Raw genomic sequence first — 21,520 nt, forward strand, 5'->3', positions numbered from 1 at the left:
AATGTGTTAAGGGGGCTGTGGCGCCGGTTAATGGGACCCCGACCCCAGTTAATTAGACCCTGATCACTATCAGTGGGACCCTGACTCAGTCAATGGGACCCTGACTCCGGTCAATGGAACCCTGACCCGGGTCAATGGGAACCAGCCCCGTGCCAAAGGGACCCTGATCCCAGTTAATGGGACCGTGACCCTGACCCCGGTTATTTGGAGCCCTGACTCCGTTTAATGGAGTCTGATGCTGGTTAATGCGAGCCTGACCCCGTGTAATGGGATCCTGACCCAAGTTAATGAGAACCTGACCCTGGTTAATGGGAGTCTGACGTCGGTTAATGAGAGACTGACCCCAGTTAATGGGAGCCTGACCCCGGTTAAAGTGACATTTAACCTTGCTAAAGGGACTGTGACACCGTTTATTGTGACCCTGGCCCCGGTAAATGAGAAACAGACCCGTGTCAAAGGGACCCCGATCCCAGTTAATGGGCTCCTGATCCTGACCCCGGTTAATGGGAACCTGACCCCGGTTAATAGGACCTTGACCACGTGACCCAGGTTAACGGGACCCTGACGACGTTTAATGTGAGCATAACTCCGGTTAATGAGACCCTGACCCTGGTTAACGGGACCCTGACCACGTTTAATGTGAGCATAACTCCGGTTAATGAGAACCTGACCCTGGTTAATGGGATCCTGACCACGGTTAATGTGTTAGGGGGGGCAAAGACCCCGGTAAATGGGACCCCGACCCCTGTTAATGGGACCCTGATCTCTGTCAGTGGGACCCTGATCAAGTGAATGGGACCCTGACTCCGGTCAATGGAACCCTGATGCGGGTCAATGAGAATCAGACCAGTGTGAAAGGGACCCTGATCCCGGTTAATGGGACCTTGACCCAGATCCCAGTTATTTGGAACACTGACCCCGTTTAATGGGAGCCTGACCCCGGTTAATGGGAGCCTGACCCAAGTTAATGGGATCCTGACCCCAGTTAATGGGACCCTGACCCTGATTAATGGGAGCATGACCCCGGTTAAGGGGAGCCTGACCCACGTTAATGGGAGCCGGACCCCGGTTAAAGGGAAACTTAACCTTTCTAAAGGGACTGTGATCCCGGTCATTTTGTCCCTGGCCCTGGTTAATGGGATCCTGACCCCGATTAATGGGGCCCTGACCCCGGTTAAGTTACTGAACTTGGTTAATGGTTTCCTCTCCACGGTTATTGGGACGCGAACCCTGGTTAATGAAATTGTGACCGAGGTTAATGGGACGTTTACCCTGGTTAATAGAATGCTGACCTCGGTTAATGGGACCCTGACCACGGTTAACGGGACGTGACCACGGTCAATGGGACCTGACCAGAGTTAAAGGGACACTTAACCTTGCTAAAGGGACTGTAACCCTGGTTATTGTGATCCGGACCCCGGTTAATGGGACCCTGACCCTGGTTAATGGGATCCTGACCCCGGTTAATGGGATCGTAACCCCAGTTAAGGAAACTGTGAACCTGGTTAATGGGTTCCTCTCCGCGTTTATTGTGACCCAATCCCTGGTTAATGGGACCAGGACCAAGGCTAATGGGACCGCGACCCTGGTTAATGTGACCCTAACCGAGCTTAAATTGGAGCCTGACCAAGGTTAATGGAACTGTGACCCAGGTTAATGGGACACTTAACCTGGTTAATGGAACCCTGACCCCGGTAAATGGGACCGTGACCCTGGTTAGTGGGACTGTGAGCCCGGGTAATGAGACTCTGACCACAGCTAATGGGAACATGACCCTGGTTAACGGGACCTAACCCCATTAATGGGATGCTGACCCTGGATCATGGGAACCTGACCCCGTTTAATATGTTAAGGGGGCCGTGACCCCGGTTAATGGGACCCGACCCTGGTTAATGGGACCCTGACCCCGGTCAATGGGACTCTGACACAGTCAATGGAACCCTGATTCGGGTCAATGGAAACCTGATCCGAGTCAAAGGGATCCAGCCCCGGGTCAAAGGGACACTGACTCCGGTTAACGAGACCACGACCCCAGTTAATGGGACCCTGACCCAGTCAATGGAACCCTTACCCGAGTCAAAGGGATCCAGACCGGGTCAATGGGACCCTGACCCCGGTTAGTGTTACCCTGACCACGGTTAATGGGACCGTGACCACAGTTAATGTGTTAAGGGGGCCGAGACCCGGTTAATGGGACCATGACCCGGTTAATGGGACCCTGACCCCAGTTAATAGGACCTGACCATGCTTAATGGGAACCCAACACCGGTTATGTGGACCCTGACCCCAGTTATGGGCCCCTGACACCTATTAATATGTGAATGGGACCGTGACCCCTGTTAATGGGACCCCGAACTCTGGTTAATGGGACCCTGTCCCCGATCAAAGGGACCCTGACCCAATCAATGGAACCCTTACCCGGGTCAAAGGAATCGAGAACCGGGTCAAAGGATCCAGACTCGGGTCAAAGGATCCTGACTCCGGTTAATGGGACCCTGACCCCATTTAATGGGACCCCGATCCCGGTTAATGGGACTTGACCCAGGTTACTGGGACCGTGAACCCGGTTAATGTCTTAAGGGGTCCGTGACCCCGGTTAATGGGATACTGACGCAGGTCGATGGGATACTGACCCAGTCAATGGAACCCTGATTCGGGCATAATGAAACCCTGACCCGGGTCAATGGGAACCTGATCTCGTTTAAGGGGGTCATGACCCCTGTTAATGGAATACCAACCCCGTTTAATGGGAACCTGACGCCGGTCAATGGGACCCTGACCCAGTCAATGGAACCCTGACTCGGGTCAATGAAACCATCACCCGTGTAAATGGGAAACAGACATGTGTCAAAGGGACCCCGACCCCAGTTAATGGGCCCCTGACCCTGACCCCGGTTAATGGGAACCTGACCCCGTTTATCACGACCCTGACCACAGTTAATGGGACCCTGACCCCGTTTAACGGGATTCTGACCCCGTTTAATGGGAGCCTGACCCCGGTTAATGAGAGCCTGACCCCGGTTAATGGGAGACTGACCCCAGTTAATGGGAGACTGACCCCAGGTAAAGCGTCAATTAACCTTGCTAAAGGGACTGTAACCTCGTTTATTGTGGCCCTGACCCCAGTTAAAGGGATCCTGACCCTGGTTCATGGGATCCTGACCACGGTTAATGGGACCCTGACCCTGGTTCATGGGACTCTGACCCCAGTTAAAGAGACTGTGAATCTAGTTAATGGGTTCCTCTCCACGCTTATTGGGAACAGAACCCTGGTTAATGGGACCATGACCCTGTTTAATGGGAGCCTGACCCCGGTTAATGGGAGCCTGACCCCAGTTAATGGGAGCCTGACCCCGTTAAAAGGGACACTTAACCTCGCTAAAGGGACTGTGACCCCGCTTATTTTGACCCAGAGCCAGGGTAATGGGACCTTGACCCTGGTTAATGGGATCCTGATCCCGGTTAATGGGACAGTGAACCCGGTTAAAGAGCCTGTGAACCTGGTTAATGGGTTCCTCTCTGTGGTTATAGCGACCCGGACCCTGGTTAATGGAACCGTGACCCAGGTTAATGGGACACTGACCCAGATTAATGGAACTCTGTCCACGGTTAATGGGGCTGCGACCCCGGTTAATGGGACCGGGACCCCGGTTAATGGGAACTGACCACGGTTAATGGGGCCGTGATCCCGGTAATGGGAACTGACCACCGTTCATGGGACCATGATCCCTGTAATGGGTCCTGACACCGTTTAAAGGGACACTTAACCTTGCTAAAGTTATTTCGACCCCATTTATTGTGACCCGGAACCCTGTTAATGGGACCCTGACCCTGGTTAATGGGATCCTGACCCTGGTTAATGGAACAGTGACTCCGGTTAAAAAGACTGTGAACCTGGTGAATGGGTTCCTCTCTGCGTTTATTGCGACCCAAACCCTGGTTAATGGGAGCGTGACCCAGGTTAATGGGACACTTACCCTGGTTAATGGAAACCTGACCCCGGTTAATGGGAGTGTGACCGTGGTTAATGGGACCCTGACCCAATCAATGGAACCATTACCCGGGTCAAAGGAATCGAGAACCGGGTCAAAGGATCCAGACTCGGGTCAAAGGATCCTGACTCCGGTTAATGGGACCCTGACCCCATTTAATGGGACCCCGAACCCGGTTAATGGGACATGACCCAGGTTACTGGGACCGCGAACCCGGTTAATGTCTTAAGGGGTCCGTGACCCCGGTTAATGGGATACTGACGCAGGTCAATGGGATACTGACCCAGTCAATGGAACCCTGATTCGGGCGTAATGAAACCCTGACCAGGGTCAATGGGAACCTGATCTCGTTTAAGGGGGTCGTGACCCCTGTTAATGGAATCCCGACCCCGTTTAATGGGAACCTGATGCCGGTCAATGGGACCCTGACCCAGTCAATGGAACCCTGACTCGGGTCAATGAAACCGTCACCCGTGTCAATGGGAAACAGACCCGTGTCAAAGGGACCCCGACCCCTGTTATTGGGCCCCTGACCCTGACCCCTGTTAATGGAACCCTGACCCTGGTTAATGGGAACCTGACCCTGGTTAATGGAACAGTGACTCCGGTTAAAAAGACTGTGAACCTGGTGAATGGGTTCCTCTCTGCGTTTATTGCGACCCAAACCCTGGTTAATGGGAGCGTGACCCAGGTTAATGGGACACTTATCCTGGTTAATGGAAACCTGACCCCGGTTAATGGGAGTGTGACCGTGGTTAATGGGATCCTGACCCAATCAATGGAACCCTTACCCGGGTCAAAGGAATCCAGAACCGGGTCAAAGGATCCAGACTCGGGTCAAAGGATCCTGACTCCGGTTAATGGGACCCTGACCCCATTTAATGGGACCCCGAACCCGGTTAATGGGACATGACCGAGGTTACTGGGACCGTGAACCCAGTTAATGTCTTAAGGGGTCCGTGACCCCGGTTAATGGGATACTGACGCAGGTCAATGGGATACTGACCCAGTCAATGGAACCCTGATTCGGGCGTAATGAAACCCTGATCCGGGTCAATGGGAACCTGATCTCGTTTAAGGGGGTCGTGACCCCTGTTAATGGAATCCCGACCCCGTTTAATGGGAACCTGACGCCGGTCAATGGGACCCTGACCCAGTCAATGGAACCCTGACTCGGGTCAATGAAACCGTCACCCGTGTCAATGGGAAACAGACCCGTGTCAAAGGGACCCCGACCCCTGTTAATGGGCCCCTGACCCTGACCCAGGTTAATGGGAACCTGACCCCGTTTATCACGATCCTGACCACAGTTAATGGGACCCTGACCCCGTTTAACGGGACTCTGACGCCGTTTAATGGGAGCCTGACCCCGGTTAATGAGACCCTGACCCCGGTTAATGGTAGACTGAACCCAGTTAATGGGAGACTGACCCCAGGTAAAGAGACTGTGAATCTAGTTAATGGGATCCTCTCCACACTTATTGGGACCAGAAGCCTGGTTAATGGGACCATGACCCAGGTTAATGGGACACTTACCCTGATTAATGGAACCCAGACCCCAGTTAATGGGACGCTGATCTCTGTCAATGGGACACTGACCCAGTCATTGGAACCCTGACCCGGGTCAATGGGAAAGAGACTTGTGTCAAAGGGACCCCGACCGCAGTTAATGGGACCCTGCCCCCGGTTAATGGGAACCTGACCCCGGGTAATGGGATCCTGACCCAGAATCATGGGACCCTGACCCCGGTGAATGTGTTAAGGGGGCTGTGGCGCCGGTTAATGGGACCCCGACCCCAGTTAATTAGACCGTGATCACTATCAGTGGGACCCTGACCCAGTCAATGGGACCCTGACTCCGGTCAATGGAACCCTGACCCGGGTCAATGGGAACCAGCCCCGTGTCAAAGGGACTCCGATCCCAGTTAATGGGACCGTGACCCTGACCCCGGTTATTTGGAACCCTGACTCCGTTTAATGGGAGTCTGATGCCGGTTAATGGGATCCTGACCCAAGTTAATGAGAACCTGACCCTGATTAATGGGAGCCTGACGCCGGTTAATGTGAGACTGACCCCAGTTAATGGGACCATGACTCTGGTTAACGGGACCTAACCCCATTAATGGGATGCTGACCCTGGATCATGGGAACCTGACCCCGTTTAATATGTTAAGGGGGCCGTACCCCGGTTAATAGGACCCGACCCTGGTTAATGGGACCCTGACCCCGGTCAATGGGACTCTGACACAGTCAATGGAACCCTGATTCGGGTCGATGGAAACCTGACCCAAGTCAAAGGGTTCCAGCCCCGGGTCAAAGGGACACTGACTCCGGTTAACGAGACCACGACCCCAGTTAATGGGACCCTGACCCAGTCAATGGAACCCTTAGCCGAGTCAAAGGGATCCAGACCCGGGTCAATGGGACCCTGACCCCGGTTAATGTTACCCTGACCACGGTTAATGGGACCGTGACCACAGTTAATGTGTTTAGGGGGCCGAGACCCGGTTAATGGGACCATGGCCCGGTTAATGGGACCCTGACCCCAGTTAATAGGACCTGACCGTGCTTAATGGGACCCCAACACCGGTTATGTGGACCCTGACCCCGGTTATGGGCCCCTGACACCTATTAATATGTGAATGGGACCGTGACCCCTGTTAATGGGACCCCGAACTCTGGTTAATGGGACCCTGTCCCCGATCAAATGGACCCTGACCCAATCAATGGAACCCTTACCCGGGTCAAATGAATCCAGAACTGGGTCAAAGGATCCAGACTCGGGTCAAAGGACCCTGACTCCGGTTAATGGGACCCTGACCCCATTTAATGGGACCCCGATCCCGGTTAATGGGACATGACCCAGGTTACTGGGACCGTGAACCCGGTTAATGTCTTAAGGGGTCCGTGACCCCGGTTAATGGGATACTGACGCAGGTCAATGGGATACTGACCCAGTCAATGGACCCTGATTCGGGCATAATGAAACCCTGACCCGGGTCAATGGGAACCTAATCTCGTTTCAGGGGGTCATGACCCCTGTTAATGGAATCCCAACCCCGTTTAATGGGAACCTGACGCCGGTCAATGGGACCCTGACCCAGTCAATGGAACCCTGACTCGGGTCAATGAAACCGTCACCCGTGTCAATGGGAAACAGACCCGTGTCAAAGGGACCCCGACCCCAGTTAATGGGCCCCTGACCCTGACCCCGGTTAATGGGAACCTGACCCTGTTTATCACGACCCTGACCACAGTTAATGGGACCCTGACCCTGTTTAACGGGACTCTGACGCCGTTTAATGGGAACCTGACCCCGGTTAATGAGAGCCTGACCCCGGTTAATGGGAGACTGACCCCAGTTAATGGGAGACTGACCCCAGGTAAAGCATCAATTAACCTTGCTAAAGGGACTGTAACCTCGTTTATTGTGGCCCTGACCCCAGTTAATGGGATCCTGACCCTGGTTCATTGGATCCTGACCACGGTTAATGGGACCCTGACCCTGGTTCATGGGACTCTGACCCCAGTTAAAGAGACTGTGAATCTAGTTAATGGGTTCCTCTCCACGCTTATTGGGACCAGAACCCTGGTTAATGGGACCATGACCCTGTTTAATGGGAGCCTGACCCCGGTTAATGGGAGCCTGACCCCAGTTAATGGGAGCCTGACCCCGTTAAAAGGGACACTTAACGTTGCTAAAGGGACTGTGACCCCGCTTATTTTGACGCAGAGCCCGGGTAATGGGACCTTGACCCTGGTTAATGGGATCCTGATTCCGGTTAATGGGACAGTAAACCCGGTTAAAGAGCCTGTGAACCTGGTTAATGGGTTCCTCTCTGTGGTTATAGCGACCCGGACCCTGGTTAATGGAACCGTGACCCAGGTTAATGGGACACTGACCCAGATTAATGGAACTCTGTCCTCGGTTAATGGGGCTGCGACCCCGGTTAATGGGACCGGGACCCCGGTTAATGGGAACTGACCACGGTTAATGGGGCCGTGATCCCGGTAATGGGATCCGACCACCGTTCATGGGACCATGATCCCGGTAATGGGTCCTGACACCGGTTAAAGGGACACTTAACCTTGCTAAAGTTACTTCGACCCCGGTTATTGTGACCCGGAACCCTGTTAATGGGACCCTGACCCTGGTTAATGGGATCCTGACCCTGGTTAATGGAACAGTGACTCCGGTTAAAAAGACTGTGAACTTGATGAATGGGTTCCTCTCTGCGTTTATTGCGACCCAAACCCTGGTTAATGGGAGCGTGACCCAGGTTAATGGGACACTTACCCTGGTTAATGGAAACCTGACCCCGGTTAATGGGAGTGTGACCGTGGTTAATGGGACCCTGACCCAATCAATGGAACCCTTACCCGGGTCAAAGGAATCCAGAACCGGGTCAAAGGGTCCAGACTCGGGTCAAAGGACCCTGACTCCGGTTAATGGGACCCTGACCCCATTTAATGGGACCCCGATCCCGGTTAATGGGACCTGACCCAGGTTACTGGGAGCGTGAACCCGGTTAATGTCTTAAGGGGTCCGTGACCCCGGTTAATGGGATACTGACGCAGGTCAATGGGATACTGACCCAGTCAATGGAACCCTGATTTGGGCGTAATGAAACCCTGACCCGGGTCAATGGGAACCTGATCTCGTTTAAGGGGGTCGTGACCCCTGTTAATGGAATCCCGACCCCGGTTAATGGGAACCTGACGCCGGTCAATGGGACCCTGACCCAGTCAATGGAACCCTGACTCGGGTCAATGAAACCATCATCCGTGTCAATGGGAAACAGACCCGTGTCAAAGGGACCCCGACCCCAGTTAATGGGCCCCTGACCCTGACCCCGGTTAATGGGAACCTGACCCCGTTTATCACGATCCTGACCACAGTTAATGGGACCCTGACCCCGTTTAACGGGACTCTGACACCGTTTAATGGGAGCCTGACCCCGATTAATGAGAGCCTGACCCCGGTTAAGGGGAGCCTGACCCCAGTTAATGGGAGACTGACCCCAGGTAAAGAGACTGTGAATCTAGCTAATGGAATTCTCTCCACACTTATTGGGACCAGAAGCCTGGATAATGGGACCATGACCCAGGTTAATGGGACACTTACCCTGATTAATGGAACCCCGACCCCAGTTAATGGGACGCTGATCTCTGTCAATGGGACACTGACCCAGTCAATGGAAACCTGACCCGGGTCAATGGGAAAGAGACTTGTGTCAAAGGGACCCTGACCGCAGTTAATGGGACCCTGCCCCCGGTTAATGGGAACCTGACCCCGGTTAATGGGATCCTGACCCAAAATCATAGGACTCTGACCCCGGTGAATGTGTTAAGGGAGCTGTGGCGCCGGTTAATGGGACCCCGACCCCAGTTAATTAGACCGTGATCACTATCAGTGGGACCCTGACCCAGTCAATGGGACCCTGACTCCGGTCAATGGAACCCTGACCCGGGTCAATGGGAACCAGCCCCGTGTCAAAGGGACCCTGATCCCAGTTAATGGGACCGTGACCCTGACCCCGGTTATTTGGAACCCTGACTCCGTTTAATGGGAGTCTGATGCCGGCTAATAGGAGCCTGACCCCGTGTAATGGGATCCTGACCGAAGTTAATGAGAATCTGACCCTGGTTAATGGGAGCCTGACGCCGGTTAATGAGAGACTGACTCCAGTTAATGGGAGCCTGACCCCGGTTAAAGGGACACTTAACCTTGCTAAAGAGACTGTGACACCGTTTATTGTGACCCTGACCCCGGTAAATGAGAAACAGACCCGTGTCAAAGGGACCCCGATCCCAGTTAATGGGCTCCTGATCCTGACCCCGGTTAATGGGAACCTGACCCCAGTTAATAGGACCTTGACCACGTGACCCAGGTTAACGGGACCCTGACCACGTTTAATGTGAGCATAACCCCGGTTAATGAGACCCTGACCCTGGTTAATGGGATCCTGACCACGGTTAATGTGTTAGGGGGTGCAAAGACCCCGGTTAATGGGACCCCGACCCCTGTTAATGGGAGCCTGATCTCTGTCAGTGGGACCCTGACCCAGTGAATGGGACCCTGACTCTGGTCAATGGAACCCTGATGCGGGTCAATGAGAATCAGACCAGTGTGAAAGGGACCCTGATCCCGGTTATTTGGAACACTGACCCCGTTTAATGGGAGCCTGACCCCGGTTAATGGGAGCCTGACCCCGTTTAACGGGACTCTGACACTGTTTAATGGGAGCCTGACCCCGGTTAATGAGAGCCTGACCCCAGTTAATGGGACCCTGACCCTGATTAATGGGAGCATGACCCCGGTTAATGGTAGACTGACCCCAGTTAATGGGAGACTGACCCCAGGTAAAGAGACTGTGAATCTAGTTAATGTGATCCTCTCCACACTTATTGGGACCAGAAGCCTGGTTAATGGGACCATGACCCAAGTTAATGGGACACTTACCCTGATTAATGGAACCCCGACCCCAGTTAATGGGACGCTGATCTCTGTCAATGGGACACTGACCCAGTCAATGGAACCCTGACCCGGGTCAATTTGAAAGAGACTTGTGTCAAAGGGACCCCGACCGCAGTTAATGGGACCCTGCCCCCGGTTAATGGGAACCTGACCCCGGTTAATGGGATCCTGACCCAGAATCATGGGACTCTGACCCCGGTGAATGTGTTAAGGGGGCTGTGGCGCCGGTTAATGGGACCCCGACCCCAGTTAATTAGACCCTGATCACTATCAGTGGGACCCTGACCCAGTCAATGGGACCCTGACTCCGGTCAATGGAACCCTGACCTGGGTCAATGGGAACCACGCCCGTGTCAAAGGGACCCTGATCCCAGTTAATGGGACCGTGACCCTGAACCCGGTTATTTGGAACCCTGACTCCGTTTAATGGGAGTCTGATGCCGGTTAATGGGAACCTGACCCCGTGTAATGGGATCCTGACCCAAGTTAATGAGAACCTGACCCTGGTTAATGGGAGCCTGACGCCGGTTAATGAGAGACTGACCCCAGTTAATGGGAGCCTGACCCCGGTTAAAGGGACACTTAACCTTGCTAAAGGGACTGTGACACCGTTTATTGTGACCCTGACCCCGGTAAATGAGAAACGAACCCGTGTCAAAGGGACCCCGATCCCAGTTAATGGGCTCCTGAGCCTGACCCCGGTTAATGGGAACCTGACCCCGGTTAATAGGACCTTGACCACGTGACCCAGGTTAACGGGACCCTGACCACATTTAATGTGAGCATAACCCCGGTTAATGAGACCCTGACCCTGGTTAATGGGATCCTGATCTCTGTCAGTGGGACCCTGACCCAGTGAATGGGACCCTGACTCCGGTCAATGGAACCCTGACGCGGGTCAATGTGAATCAGACCAGTGTGAAAGGGACCCTGATCCCGGTTAATGGGACCTTGACCCAGACCCCGGTTATTTGGAACACTGACCCAGTGAATGGGACCCTGACTCCGGTCAATGGAACCCTGACGCGGGTCAATGTGAATCAGACCAGTGTGAAAGGGACCCTGATCCCGGTTAATGGGACCTTGACCCAGACCCCAGTTATTTGGAACACTGACCCCGTTTAATGGGAGCCTGACCCCGGTTAATGGGAGCCTGACCCAGGTTAATGGGATCCTGGCCCCAGTTAATGGGACCCTGACCCTGATTAATGGGAGCCTGACCCCCGTTAATGGGAGCCTGACCCCGGTTAAAGGGAAACTTAACCTTTCTAAAGGGACTGTGATCCCGGTCATTTTGTCCCTGGCCCCGGTTAATGGGATCCTGACCCCGATTAATGGGTTATTGGGACGCGAACCTTGGTTAATGAAATTGTGACCGAGGTTAATGGGACGTTTACCCTGGTTAATAGAATGCTGACCTCGGTTAATGGGACCCTGACCACGGTTAAAGGGGCGTGACCACGGTTAATGGGACCTGACCAGAGTTAAAGGGACACTTAACCTTGCTAAAGGGACTGTAACCCTGGTTATTGTGATCCGGATCCCGGTTAATGGGACCCTGACCCTGGTTAATGGGATCCTGACCCCGGTTAATGGGATCATAACCCCAGTTAAGGAAACTGTGAACCTGGTTAATGGGTTCCTCTCCGCGTTTATTGTGACCCAATCCCTGGTTAATGGGACCAGGACCAAGGCTAATGGGACCGCGACCCTGGTTAATGTGACCCTAACCCAGCTTAGTTGGAGCCTGACCAAGGTTAATGGAACTGTGACCCAGGTTAATGGGACACTTAACCTGGTTAATGGAACCCTGACCCCGGTAAATGGGACCGTGACCCTGGTTAGTGGGACTGTGAGCCCGGGTAATGAGACTCTGACCACAGCTAATGGGACCATGACCCTGGTTAACGGGACCTAACCCCATTAATGGGATGCTGACCCTGGATCATGGGAACCTGACCCCATTTAATATGTTAAGGGGGCCGTGACCCCGGTTAATGGGACCCGACCCTGGTTAATGGGACCCTGACCCCGGTCAATGGGACTCTGACACAGTCAATGGAACCCTGATTCGGGTCAATGGAAACCTGATCCGAGTCAAATGGATCCAGCCCCGGGTCAAAGGGACACTGACTCCGGTTAACGAGACCCCGACCCCAGTTAATGGGACCCTGACCCAGTCAATGGAACCCTTACCCGAGTCAAAGGGATCCAGACCCGGGTCAATGGGACCCTGACCCTGGTTAATGTTACCCTGACCACGGTTAATGGGACCGTGACCACAGTTAATGTGTTTAGGGGGCCGAGACCCGGTTAATGGGACCATGACCCTTTTAATAGGACCCTGACCCCAGTTAATAGGACCGGACCGTGCTTAATGGGACCCCAACACTGGTTCTGTGGACCCTGACCCCGGTTATGGGCCCCTGACACCTATTAATATGTGAATGGGACCGTGACCCCTGTTAATGGGACCCCGAACTCTGGTTAATGGAACCCTGTCCCCGATCAAAGGGACCCTGACCCAATCAATGGAACCCTTACCCGGGTGAAAGGAATCGAGAACCGGGTCAAAGGATCCAGACTCGGGTCAAAGGATCCTGACTCCGGTTAATGGGACCCCGACCCCATTTAATGGGACCCCGATCCCGGTTAATGGGACATGACCCAGGTTAATGGGACCGTGAACCCGGTTAATGTCTTAAGGGGTCCGTGACCCCGGTTAATGGGATACTGACGCAGGTCAATGGGATACTGACCCAGTCAATGGACCCTGATTCGGGCATAATGAAACCCTGACCCGGGTCAATGGGAACCAGATCTCGTTTAAGGGAGTCATGACCCCTGTTAATGGAATCCCCACCCCGTTTAATGGGAACCTGACGCCAGTCAATGGGACCCTGACCCAGTCAATGGAACCCTGACTCGGGTCAATGAAACCGTCACCCGTGTCAATGGGAAACAGACCCGTGTCAAAGGGACCCCGACCCCAGTTAATGGGCCCCTGACCCTGACCCCGGTTAATGGGAACCTGACCCCGTTTATCACGACCCTGACCACAGTTAATGGGACCCTGACCCCGTTTAACAGGAGTCTGACCCCGTTTAATGGGAGCCTGACCCCGGTTAATGAGAGCCTGACCCCGGTTAATGGGAGACTGACCCCAGTTAATGGGAGACTGACCCCAGGTAAAGCGTCAATTAACCTTCCTAAAGGGACTGTAACCTCGTTTATTGTGTCCCTGACCCCAGTTAAAGGGATCCTGACCCTGGTTCATGGGATCCTGACCACGGTTAATGGGACCCTGACCCTGGTTCATGGGATTCTGACCCCAGTTAAAGAGACTGTGAATCTAGTTAATGGTTTCCTCTCCACGCTTATGGGGACCAGAACCCTGGTTAATGGGACCATGACCCTGTTTAATGCGAGCCTGACCCCGGTTAATGGGAGCCTGACACCAGTTAATGGGAGCCTGACCCCGTTAAAAGGGACACTTAACCTTGCTAAAGGGACTGCGACCCCGGTTATTGTGACCCGGAACCCTGTTAATGGGACCCTGACCCTGGTTAATGGGATCCTGACCCTGGTTAATGGAACAGTGACTCCGGTTAAAAAGACTGTGAACCTGGTGAATGGGTTCCTCTCTGCGTTTATTGCGACCCAAACCCTGGTTAATGGGAGCGTGACGCAAGTTAATGGGACACTTACCCTGGTTAATGGAAACATGACCCCGGTTAATGGGAGTGTGACCGTGGTTAATGGGACCCTGAGCCCGGTTAATTCAACCCTGACCATGGTTAATTGGACGTTGAACCTGGTTAATGGGACACTGACCCCGGTTAATGTTACCCTGACAACGGTTAATGCGGCCGTGACCACAGTTAATATGTTAAGGGGGCCGGGACCCAGTTAATGGGACCATGACTCCGGTTAATGGGAACCCTGACCCTGGTTAATGGGATGGTGAAGCCGGTTAATGAGACTCTGGTTAATGGGACCGTGATGAGAGTTAATGGGACCCAACCCCATTTAATGGAGGCCTGACCCCGGTTAATGGGACACTGACCCTCACCCCGGTTAATGGGAGCCTGACCCCGGCTAATGGGATCCTGACCCTGGTTAATGGGAGCCTGACCCCGGTTAATGAGAAAGTGAACCCGGTTAAAGAGCCTGTGAACTTGGTTAATGGGATCCTCACTGTGGTTATAGCGACCCGGACCCTGGTTAATGGAACCGTGACCCAGGTTAATGGGACACTGACCCAGGTTAATGGAAATCTGACCTTGGTTAATGGGGCTGCAAACCCGGTTAATGGGACCGCGACCCCGCTTAATGGGAACTGACCACAGTTAATAGGACCATGATCCCGGTAATGGGAACTGACCACGGTTAATGGGACCGTGACCCCGGTTATTGTGACCCGGACCCCGGTTAATGGGACCCTGACCTTAGTTAATGGGATCCTGACCGTGGTTAATGGAACAGTGACCCTGGTTAAAAATACTGTGAACCTGGTGAATGGGTTCCTCAATGCGTTTATTGCGACCCAAACCCTGGTTAATGGGACCGTGACCCTGGTTAATGGGACACTTACCCTGGTTAATGGAACCCTGATCCCGGTTAATGGGAATGTGACCCCGGTCAATGGGACCGTGACCGTGGCTAATGGGACCCTGACCCCGGTTACTTCAACCCTGACCATGGTTAATTGGACCTTGACCCTGGTTAATGGGACCCGACCCCAATTAATGGGATCCTGACCCCAGATCATGGGAACCTGACCCCGGTTAATGTGTTAAGTGGTCCGTGACATTGGTTAATGGGACCCCGACCCCAGTTAAAGAGACCCTGACCCCGGTCAATGGGACCCTGACCCAGTTAATGGAACCCTGACTCGGGTCAATGGAACCCTGACCCGGGTCAAAGTGACCCTGACCCCAGGTTAATGGGTCCTTGACCCCAGTTAATGGGACCCTGACTCCATTTAACGGGACTCTGATCCCGGTTAATGGGACCGTGACCCCTGTTAATGTCTTAAGGGTGCCGTGATCCTGGTGAATGGGACCCCGACCCCAGTTAATGGGACCGTCACCCACGTCAATTTGACACTGACCCATTCAATGGAGCCCTGACTCGGTTCAATGGAACCCTGACACGGGTCAATGGGAAACAGACCAGTGTCAAAGGGCCCCCGACCCCAGTTAATGGGACCCTGACACTGACCCCGGTTAATGGGACCCCGTTCTTGGCTAATGGGATCCTGATCTCGGTCAATGGGACCCTGATGACGTCAATGGGACCCTGATAACGTCAATGGAACCCTGACCCGGGTCAATGGGAAACAGACCCGTGTCAAAGGGACCCCGACCACAGTTAATGAGATCCTGACCCCGATTAATGGGAATCTGACCCCGGTTAATGGGATAATGACCCCGGATCATGGGACCCTGACCCCGGTTAATGTGTTAAGGGGGCCGTGAACCCGATTAATGTGACCCCGACCCCAGTTAATGGGAATCTGACCCAGTTAATGTGACCCTGACCCCGTTTAATGTCACCCTGATCCCGTTTAATGGGACTGTGACCCCGGTTAATGTGTTAAGGGAGCCGTGACCCAGATTAATGGGACCCCGAACTCGGTTAATGGGACCGAGGCCCCGGTCAATGGGACCCTGATTCAGTGAATGGAACCCTACTCGGGTCAATGGGAACCACAACCGTGTCAAAGAGACCCTGATCCCGGTTAATGGGGCGCTGATCCTGACCCCAGTTAATATGACCCTGAACCTGATCCCGGTTAATGGGACCCTGACCCCGCTCAATAGTACCCACCCCGGGTCAATGGGAACCAGACCGTGTCTTGGGACACTGACCCCGGCTAATGGGACACAGACGCTGACCCCGGTTAATGGGAACCCTGACCATGGTTAATGGGACCGTGATGCCAGTTAATGGGACCCCGGTTAATGGGAGCCTGACCCCGGTTAATGGGACACTGACCCTCACCCCGGTTAATGGGAGCCTGACCCCGGCTAATGGGAACCTGACCCTGGTTAATGGGATCCTGATCCCGGTTAATGGGACAGTGAACCCGGATAAAGAGCCTGTGAACCTGGTTAATGGGTTCCTCTCTGTGGTTATTGCGACCCGGAACCTGGTTAATGGAACCGTGACCCAGGTTAATGGGAAACTGACCCAGGTTATTGGAAATCTGACCTCGGTTAATGGGGCTGCAAACCCGGTTAATGGGACCGAGACCCCGGTTAATCGGAACTGACCACGGTTAATGGGACCGTGATCCCGGTAATGGGAACTGACCATGGTTAATGGGACCGTGATCCCGGTAATGGGACCTGACACAGGTTAAAGGGACACTTAACCATGCTAAAGGGATTGTGACCCCGGTTATTGTGACCCAGACTGCGGTTAATGGGACCCTGACCCTGGTTAATGGGATCCTGACCGTGGTTAATGGAACAGTAACCCCGGTTAAAAATACTGTGAACCTGGTGAATGGGTTCCTCAATGCGTTTATTGCGACCCAAACCCTGGTTAATGGGACCGTGACCCTGGTTAATGGGACACTTTCCCTGGTTAATGGAACCCTGATCCCGGTTAATGGGAATGTGACCCCGGTTAATGGGACCGTGACCGTGGTTAATGGGACCCTGACCCTGGTTACTTCAACTCTGACCACGGTTAATTGGACCTTGACCTTGGTTAATGGGACCCGACCCCAATTAATGTGCTCCTGAACCCAGATCATGGGAACTGAACCCCGGTTAATGTGTTAAAGGGTCCGTGACGTCGGTTAATGGGACCCCGACCCCAGTTAAAGAGACCCTGACCCCGGTCAATGGGACCCTGACCCAGTTAATGGAACCCTGACTCGGGTCAATGGAACCCTGACCCGGGTCAAAGGGATTCCGACCCGGGTCAAAGGGATCCTGAACCAGGTTAATGGGTCCTTGACCCCAGTTAATGGGACCCTGACTCCATTTAACGGGATTCTGATCCCGGTTGATGGGACCGTGACCCCTGTTAATGTATTAAGGGGGCCGTGATCCTGGTGAATGGGACCCCGACCCCAGTTAATGGGACCCTGACCCACGTCAATTTGACACTGACCCAGTCAATGGAGCCCTGACTCGGGTCAATGGAACCCTGACACGGGTCAATGGGAAACAGACCAGTGTCAAAGGGCCCCCGACCCCAGTTAATGGGACCCTGACACTGATCCCGGTTAATGGGACCCCGTCCCCGGTTAATGGGATCCTGATCTCGATCAATGGGATCCTGATGACATCATTGGATCCCTGACCCATGACAATGGGAAACAGACCCGTGTGAAAGGGACCCCGACCACAGTTAATGGGATCCTGACCCCGATTAATGGCAACATGACCCCGGTTAATGGGATAATGACCCCGGATCATGGGACCCTGACCCCGGTTAATGGGTTAAGGGGTCTATGAACCCGATTAATGTGACCCCGACCCCAGTTAATGGGACCCTGACCCCATTTAATGTGACCCTGACCCCGTTTAATATCATCCTGATCCCGCTTAATGGGACTGTGACCCAGGTTAATGGGACCGTGACCCCGGTTAATGTGTTAAGGGGGCCGTGACCCTGGTTAATGGGACCCCGAACTCGGTTAATGGGACCCTGGCCCCGGTCAATGGGACCCTGATTAAGTGAATGGAACCCTACTCGGGTCAATGGGAACCAGACCCGTGTCAAAGGGACCCTGACCCCGGTTAATGGGACACTGACCCTGACCCCAGTTAATAGGACCCTGAACCTGATCCCGGTTAATGGGACCCTGACCTCGGTCAATGGGACCCTGACCCCGCTCAATGGTACCCACCCCGGGTCAATGGGAACCAGACCGTGTCTTTGGACACTGACCCCAGCTAATGGGACAGAGACGCTGACCATGGTTAATGGGACCGTGATGCCGGTTAATGGGACCCCGGTTAATGGGAGCCTGATCAGAGTTACTGGGACCCCGACCGCGTTTAATGGGAGCCTGACCCCGGCTAATGGGATCCTGACCCTAGTTAATGGGACCCTGACCCTGGTTAATGGGAAACTGACCCCGGTTAATGGGAGCCTGACCCCGTTAAAAGGGACACTTAACCTTGCTAAAGGGACTGTGACCCCGGTTATTTTGACCCAAAACCCGGTTAATAGGATCTTTGACCTTGGTTAATGGGATCCTGATGCCGGTTAATGTGACAGTGAACCCGGTTAAAGAGCCTGTGAACCTGATTAATGGGTTCCTCTCTGCGGTTTTTGGGACCCGGACCCGGACCCTGGTTATTGGAACCGTGACTCAGGTTAATGGGACACTGACCCAGATTAATGGAACTCTGTCCTCGGTTAATGGGGCTGCGACACCGGTTAATGGGACCGGGACCCCGGTTAATGGGAACTGACCACAGTTAATGGGACCGTGATCCCGGTAATGGGAACTGACCACCGTTCATGGGACCATGATCCCGGAAATGGGTCCTGACACCGGTTAAAGGGACACTTAACCTTGCTAAAGTTACTGCGACCCGGTTATTGTGACCCGGAACCCTGTTAATGGGACCCTGACCCTGGTAAATGGAATCCTGACCCTGGTTAATGGAACAGTGACTCCGGTTAAAAAGACTGTGAACCTGGTGAATGGGTTTCTCTCTGCGTTTATTGCGACCCAAACCCTGGTTAATGGGACCTTGACCCAGCTTAATGGGACACTTACCGTGGTTAATGTAAACCTGACCCCGGTTAATGGGAGTGTGACCGTGGTTAATGGGACCCTGACCCCGGTTAATTCAACCCTGACCACGGTTAATTGGACCTTGACCCTGGGTAATGGGACCCTGACCCCGGTTAATGTTAACCTGACAACGGTTAATGGGACCGTGACCACAGTTAATGTGTTAAGGGGGACGGGACCCAGTTAATGGGACCATGACCCCGGTTAATGGGAACCCTGACCCTGGTTAATGGGACGGTGACGCCGGTTAATGGGACCCTGGTTAATGGGACCATGATGAGGGTTAATGGGACCCAATCTCATTTAATGGAGGCCTGACCACGGTTAACGGGACAATGACCCTCACCCCGGTTAATGGGAGCCTGACCCCGGCTAATGGGATCCTGACCCTGGTTAATGGGAGCCTGACCCCGGTTAATGGGAGCCTGACCACAGTTAATGGGAGCCTGACCCCGTTAAAAGGGACACATAACCTTGCTAAAGGGACTGTGACCCCGCTTATTTTGACCCAGAGACCGGTTAATGGGACCTTGACCCTGGTTAGTGGGAAACTGATCCCGGTTAATGGGACAGTGAACCCGGTTAAAGAGCTTGTGAACCAGGTTAATGGGTTCCTCTCTGTGGTTATAGCGATCCGGACCCTGGATAATGGAACCGTGACCCAGGTTAATGGGACACATAACCTTCCTAAAGGGACTGTGACCCCGCTTATTTTGACCCAGAGACCGGTTAATGGGACCTTGACCCCGGTTAATGGGACCCCGTTCCTGGTTAATGGGATCCTGATCTCGGTCAATGGGACCCTGATGACGTCAATGGGACCCTGATGACGTCAATGGAACCCTGACTCGGGTCAATGGGAAACAGACCCGTGTCAAAGGGACCCCGACCACAGTTAATGAGATCCTGACCCCGATTAATGGGAACCTGACCCCGGTTAATGGGATAATGACCCCGGATCATGGGACCCTGACCCCGGTTAATGTGTTAAGGGGGCCGTGAACCCGATTAATGTGACCCCGACCCCAGTTAATGGGACTCTGACCCCAGTTAATGTGACCCTGACCCCGTTTAATGTCATCCTGATCCCGTTTAATGGGACTGTGACCCAGGTTAATGGGACCGTGACCCAGGTTAATGTGTTAAGGGGTCCGTGACCCTGGTTAATGGGACCCCGACCTTGGTTAATGGGACCGTGGCCCCGGTCAATGGGACCCTGATTCAGTGAATGGAACCCTACTCGGGTCAATGGGAACAAGAACCGTGTGAAAGAGACCCTGACCCCGGTTAATGGGACACTGACCCTGACCCCAGTTAATAGGACCCTGAACCTGATCCCGGTTAATGGGACCCTGACCCCGCTCAATAGTACCCACCCCGGGTCAATGGGAACCAGACCGTGTCTTGGGACACTGACTCCGGCTAATGGGACACAGACGCTGACCCCGGTTAATGGGAACCCTGACCATGGTTAATGGGACCGTGATGCCGGTTAATGGGACCCTGGTTAATGGGAGCCTGACCCCGGTTAATGGGACACTGACCCTCACCCCGGTTAATGGGAGCCTGACCCCAGTTAATGGGAGCCTGACCCCGGTAAAAGGGACACTTAACCTTGCTGAAGGGACTGTGACCCCGGATATTTTGACCCAGAGCCCGGTTAATGTGATCCTGACCCCGGTTAAAGAACCTGTGAACCTGATTAATGGGTTCCTCTCTGCAGTTATTGGGACCAGGACCCTGATTAATGGCACCATGACCCAGGTTAATGGGACACTGACCCAGATTAATGGAACTCTGACCTCGGTTAATGGGGTCGCGACCCCGGTTAATGGGAACTGACGATGGTTAATGGGACCGTAATCCCGGTAATGGGAACTGACCATGGTTCATGAGCCCATGGTCCCGGTAATGGGACCCGAAAGCGGTTAAAGGGACACTTAACCTTGCTAAAGTTACTGTGACCCCGGTTATTGTGACCCGGACCACGGTTAATGGGACCCTGACCCTGGTTAATGGGATCGTAACCCTGGTGAATGGAAGAGTGACTCTGGTTAAAAAGACTGTGAACCTGGTGAATGGGTTCCTCTCTGCGTTTATTGCGACCCAAACCCTGGTTAATGGGACCGTGACCCAGATTAATGGGACACTTACTATGTTAATGGAAACCTGACCCCGGTTATTGGGAGTGTGACCCCGGTTAATGGGACCGTGACCATGGTTAATGGGACCCTGACCCCGGTTAATTCAACCCTGACCACGGTTAATTGGACCTTGACC

General features: G+C 53.6%; 1 protein-coding gene across 1 annotated transcript; it reads left to right on the top strand.

Annotated features, from left to right (window-relative positions):
• Window positions 1–235: 235 nt before the first annotated feature.
• On the top strand, window positions 236–7,977 carry LOC139281574 (autotransporter adhesin BpaC-like). The gene is made up of 7 exons (XM_070901730.1): window positions 236–430; window positions 529–726; window positions 901–1,317; window positions 2,841–3,650; window positions 4,483–4,848; window positions 5,260–5,428; window positions 7,097–7,977. The coding sequence occupies exons 1-7, from the start codon at window positions 236–238 to the stop codon at window positions 7,975–7,977; spliced, it is 3,036 nt and encodes a 1,011-aa protein (XP_070757831.1).
• The last annotated feature ends 13,543 nt before the right edge of the window (window positions 7,978–21,520 follow it).

This window comes from Pristiophorus japonicus, chromosome 15 (genome assembly GCF_044704955.1).
Source record: "Pristiophorus japonicus isolate sPriJap1 chromosome 15, sPriJap1.hap1, whole genome shotgun sequence".
Taxonomy (NCBI): domain Eukaryota; kingdom Metazoa; phylum Chordata; class Chondrichthyes; family Pristiophoridae; genus Pristiophorus; species Pristiophorus japonicus.

Coding starts and splice junctions, on each gene's coding strand:
- LOC139281574 (XM_070901730.1), top strand. CDS start 236: ATGCTGGTTAATGCGAGCCTGACCCCGTGTAATGGGATCCTGACCCAA. Junction 431..528: donor TTATTGTGACCCTGGCCCCG/GTAAATGAGAAA, acceptor CCCGGTTAATAG/GACCTTGACCACGTGACCCA. Junction 3,651..4,482: donor TTAATGGGACCGGGACCCCG/GTTAATGGGAAC, acceptor AATGGGAAACAG/ACCCGTGTCAAAGGGACCCC.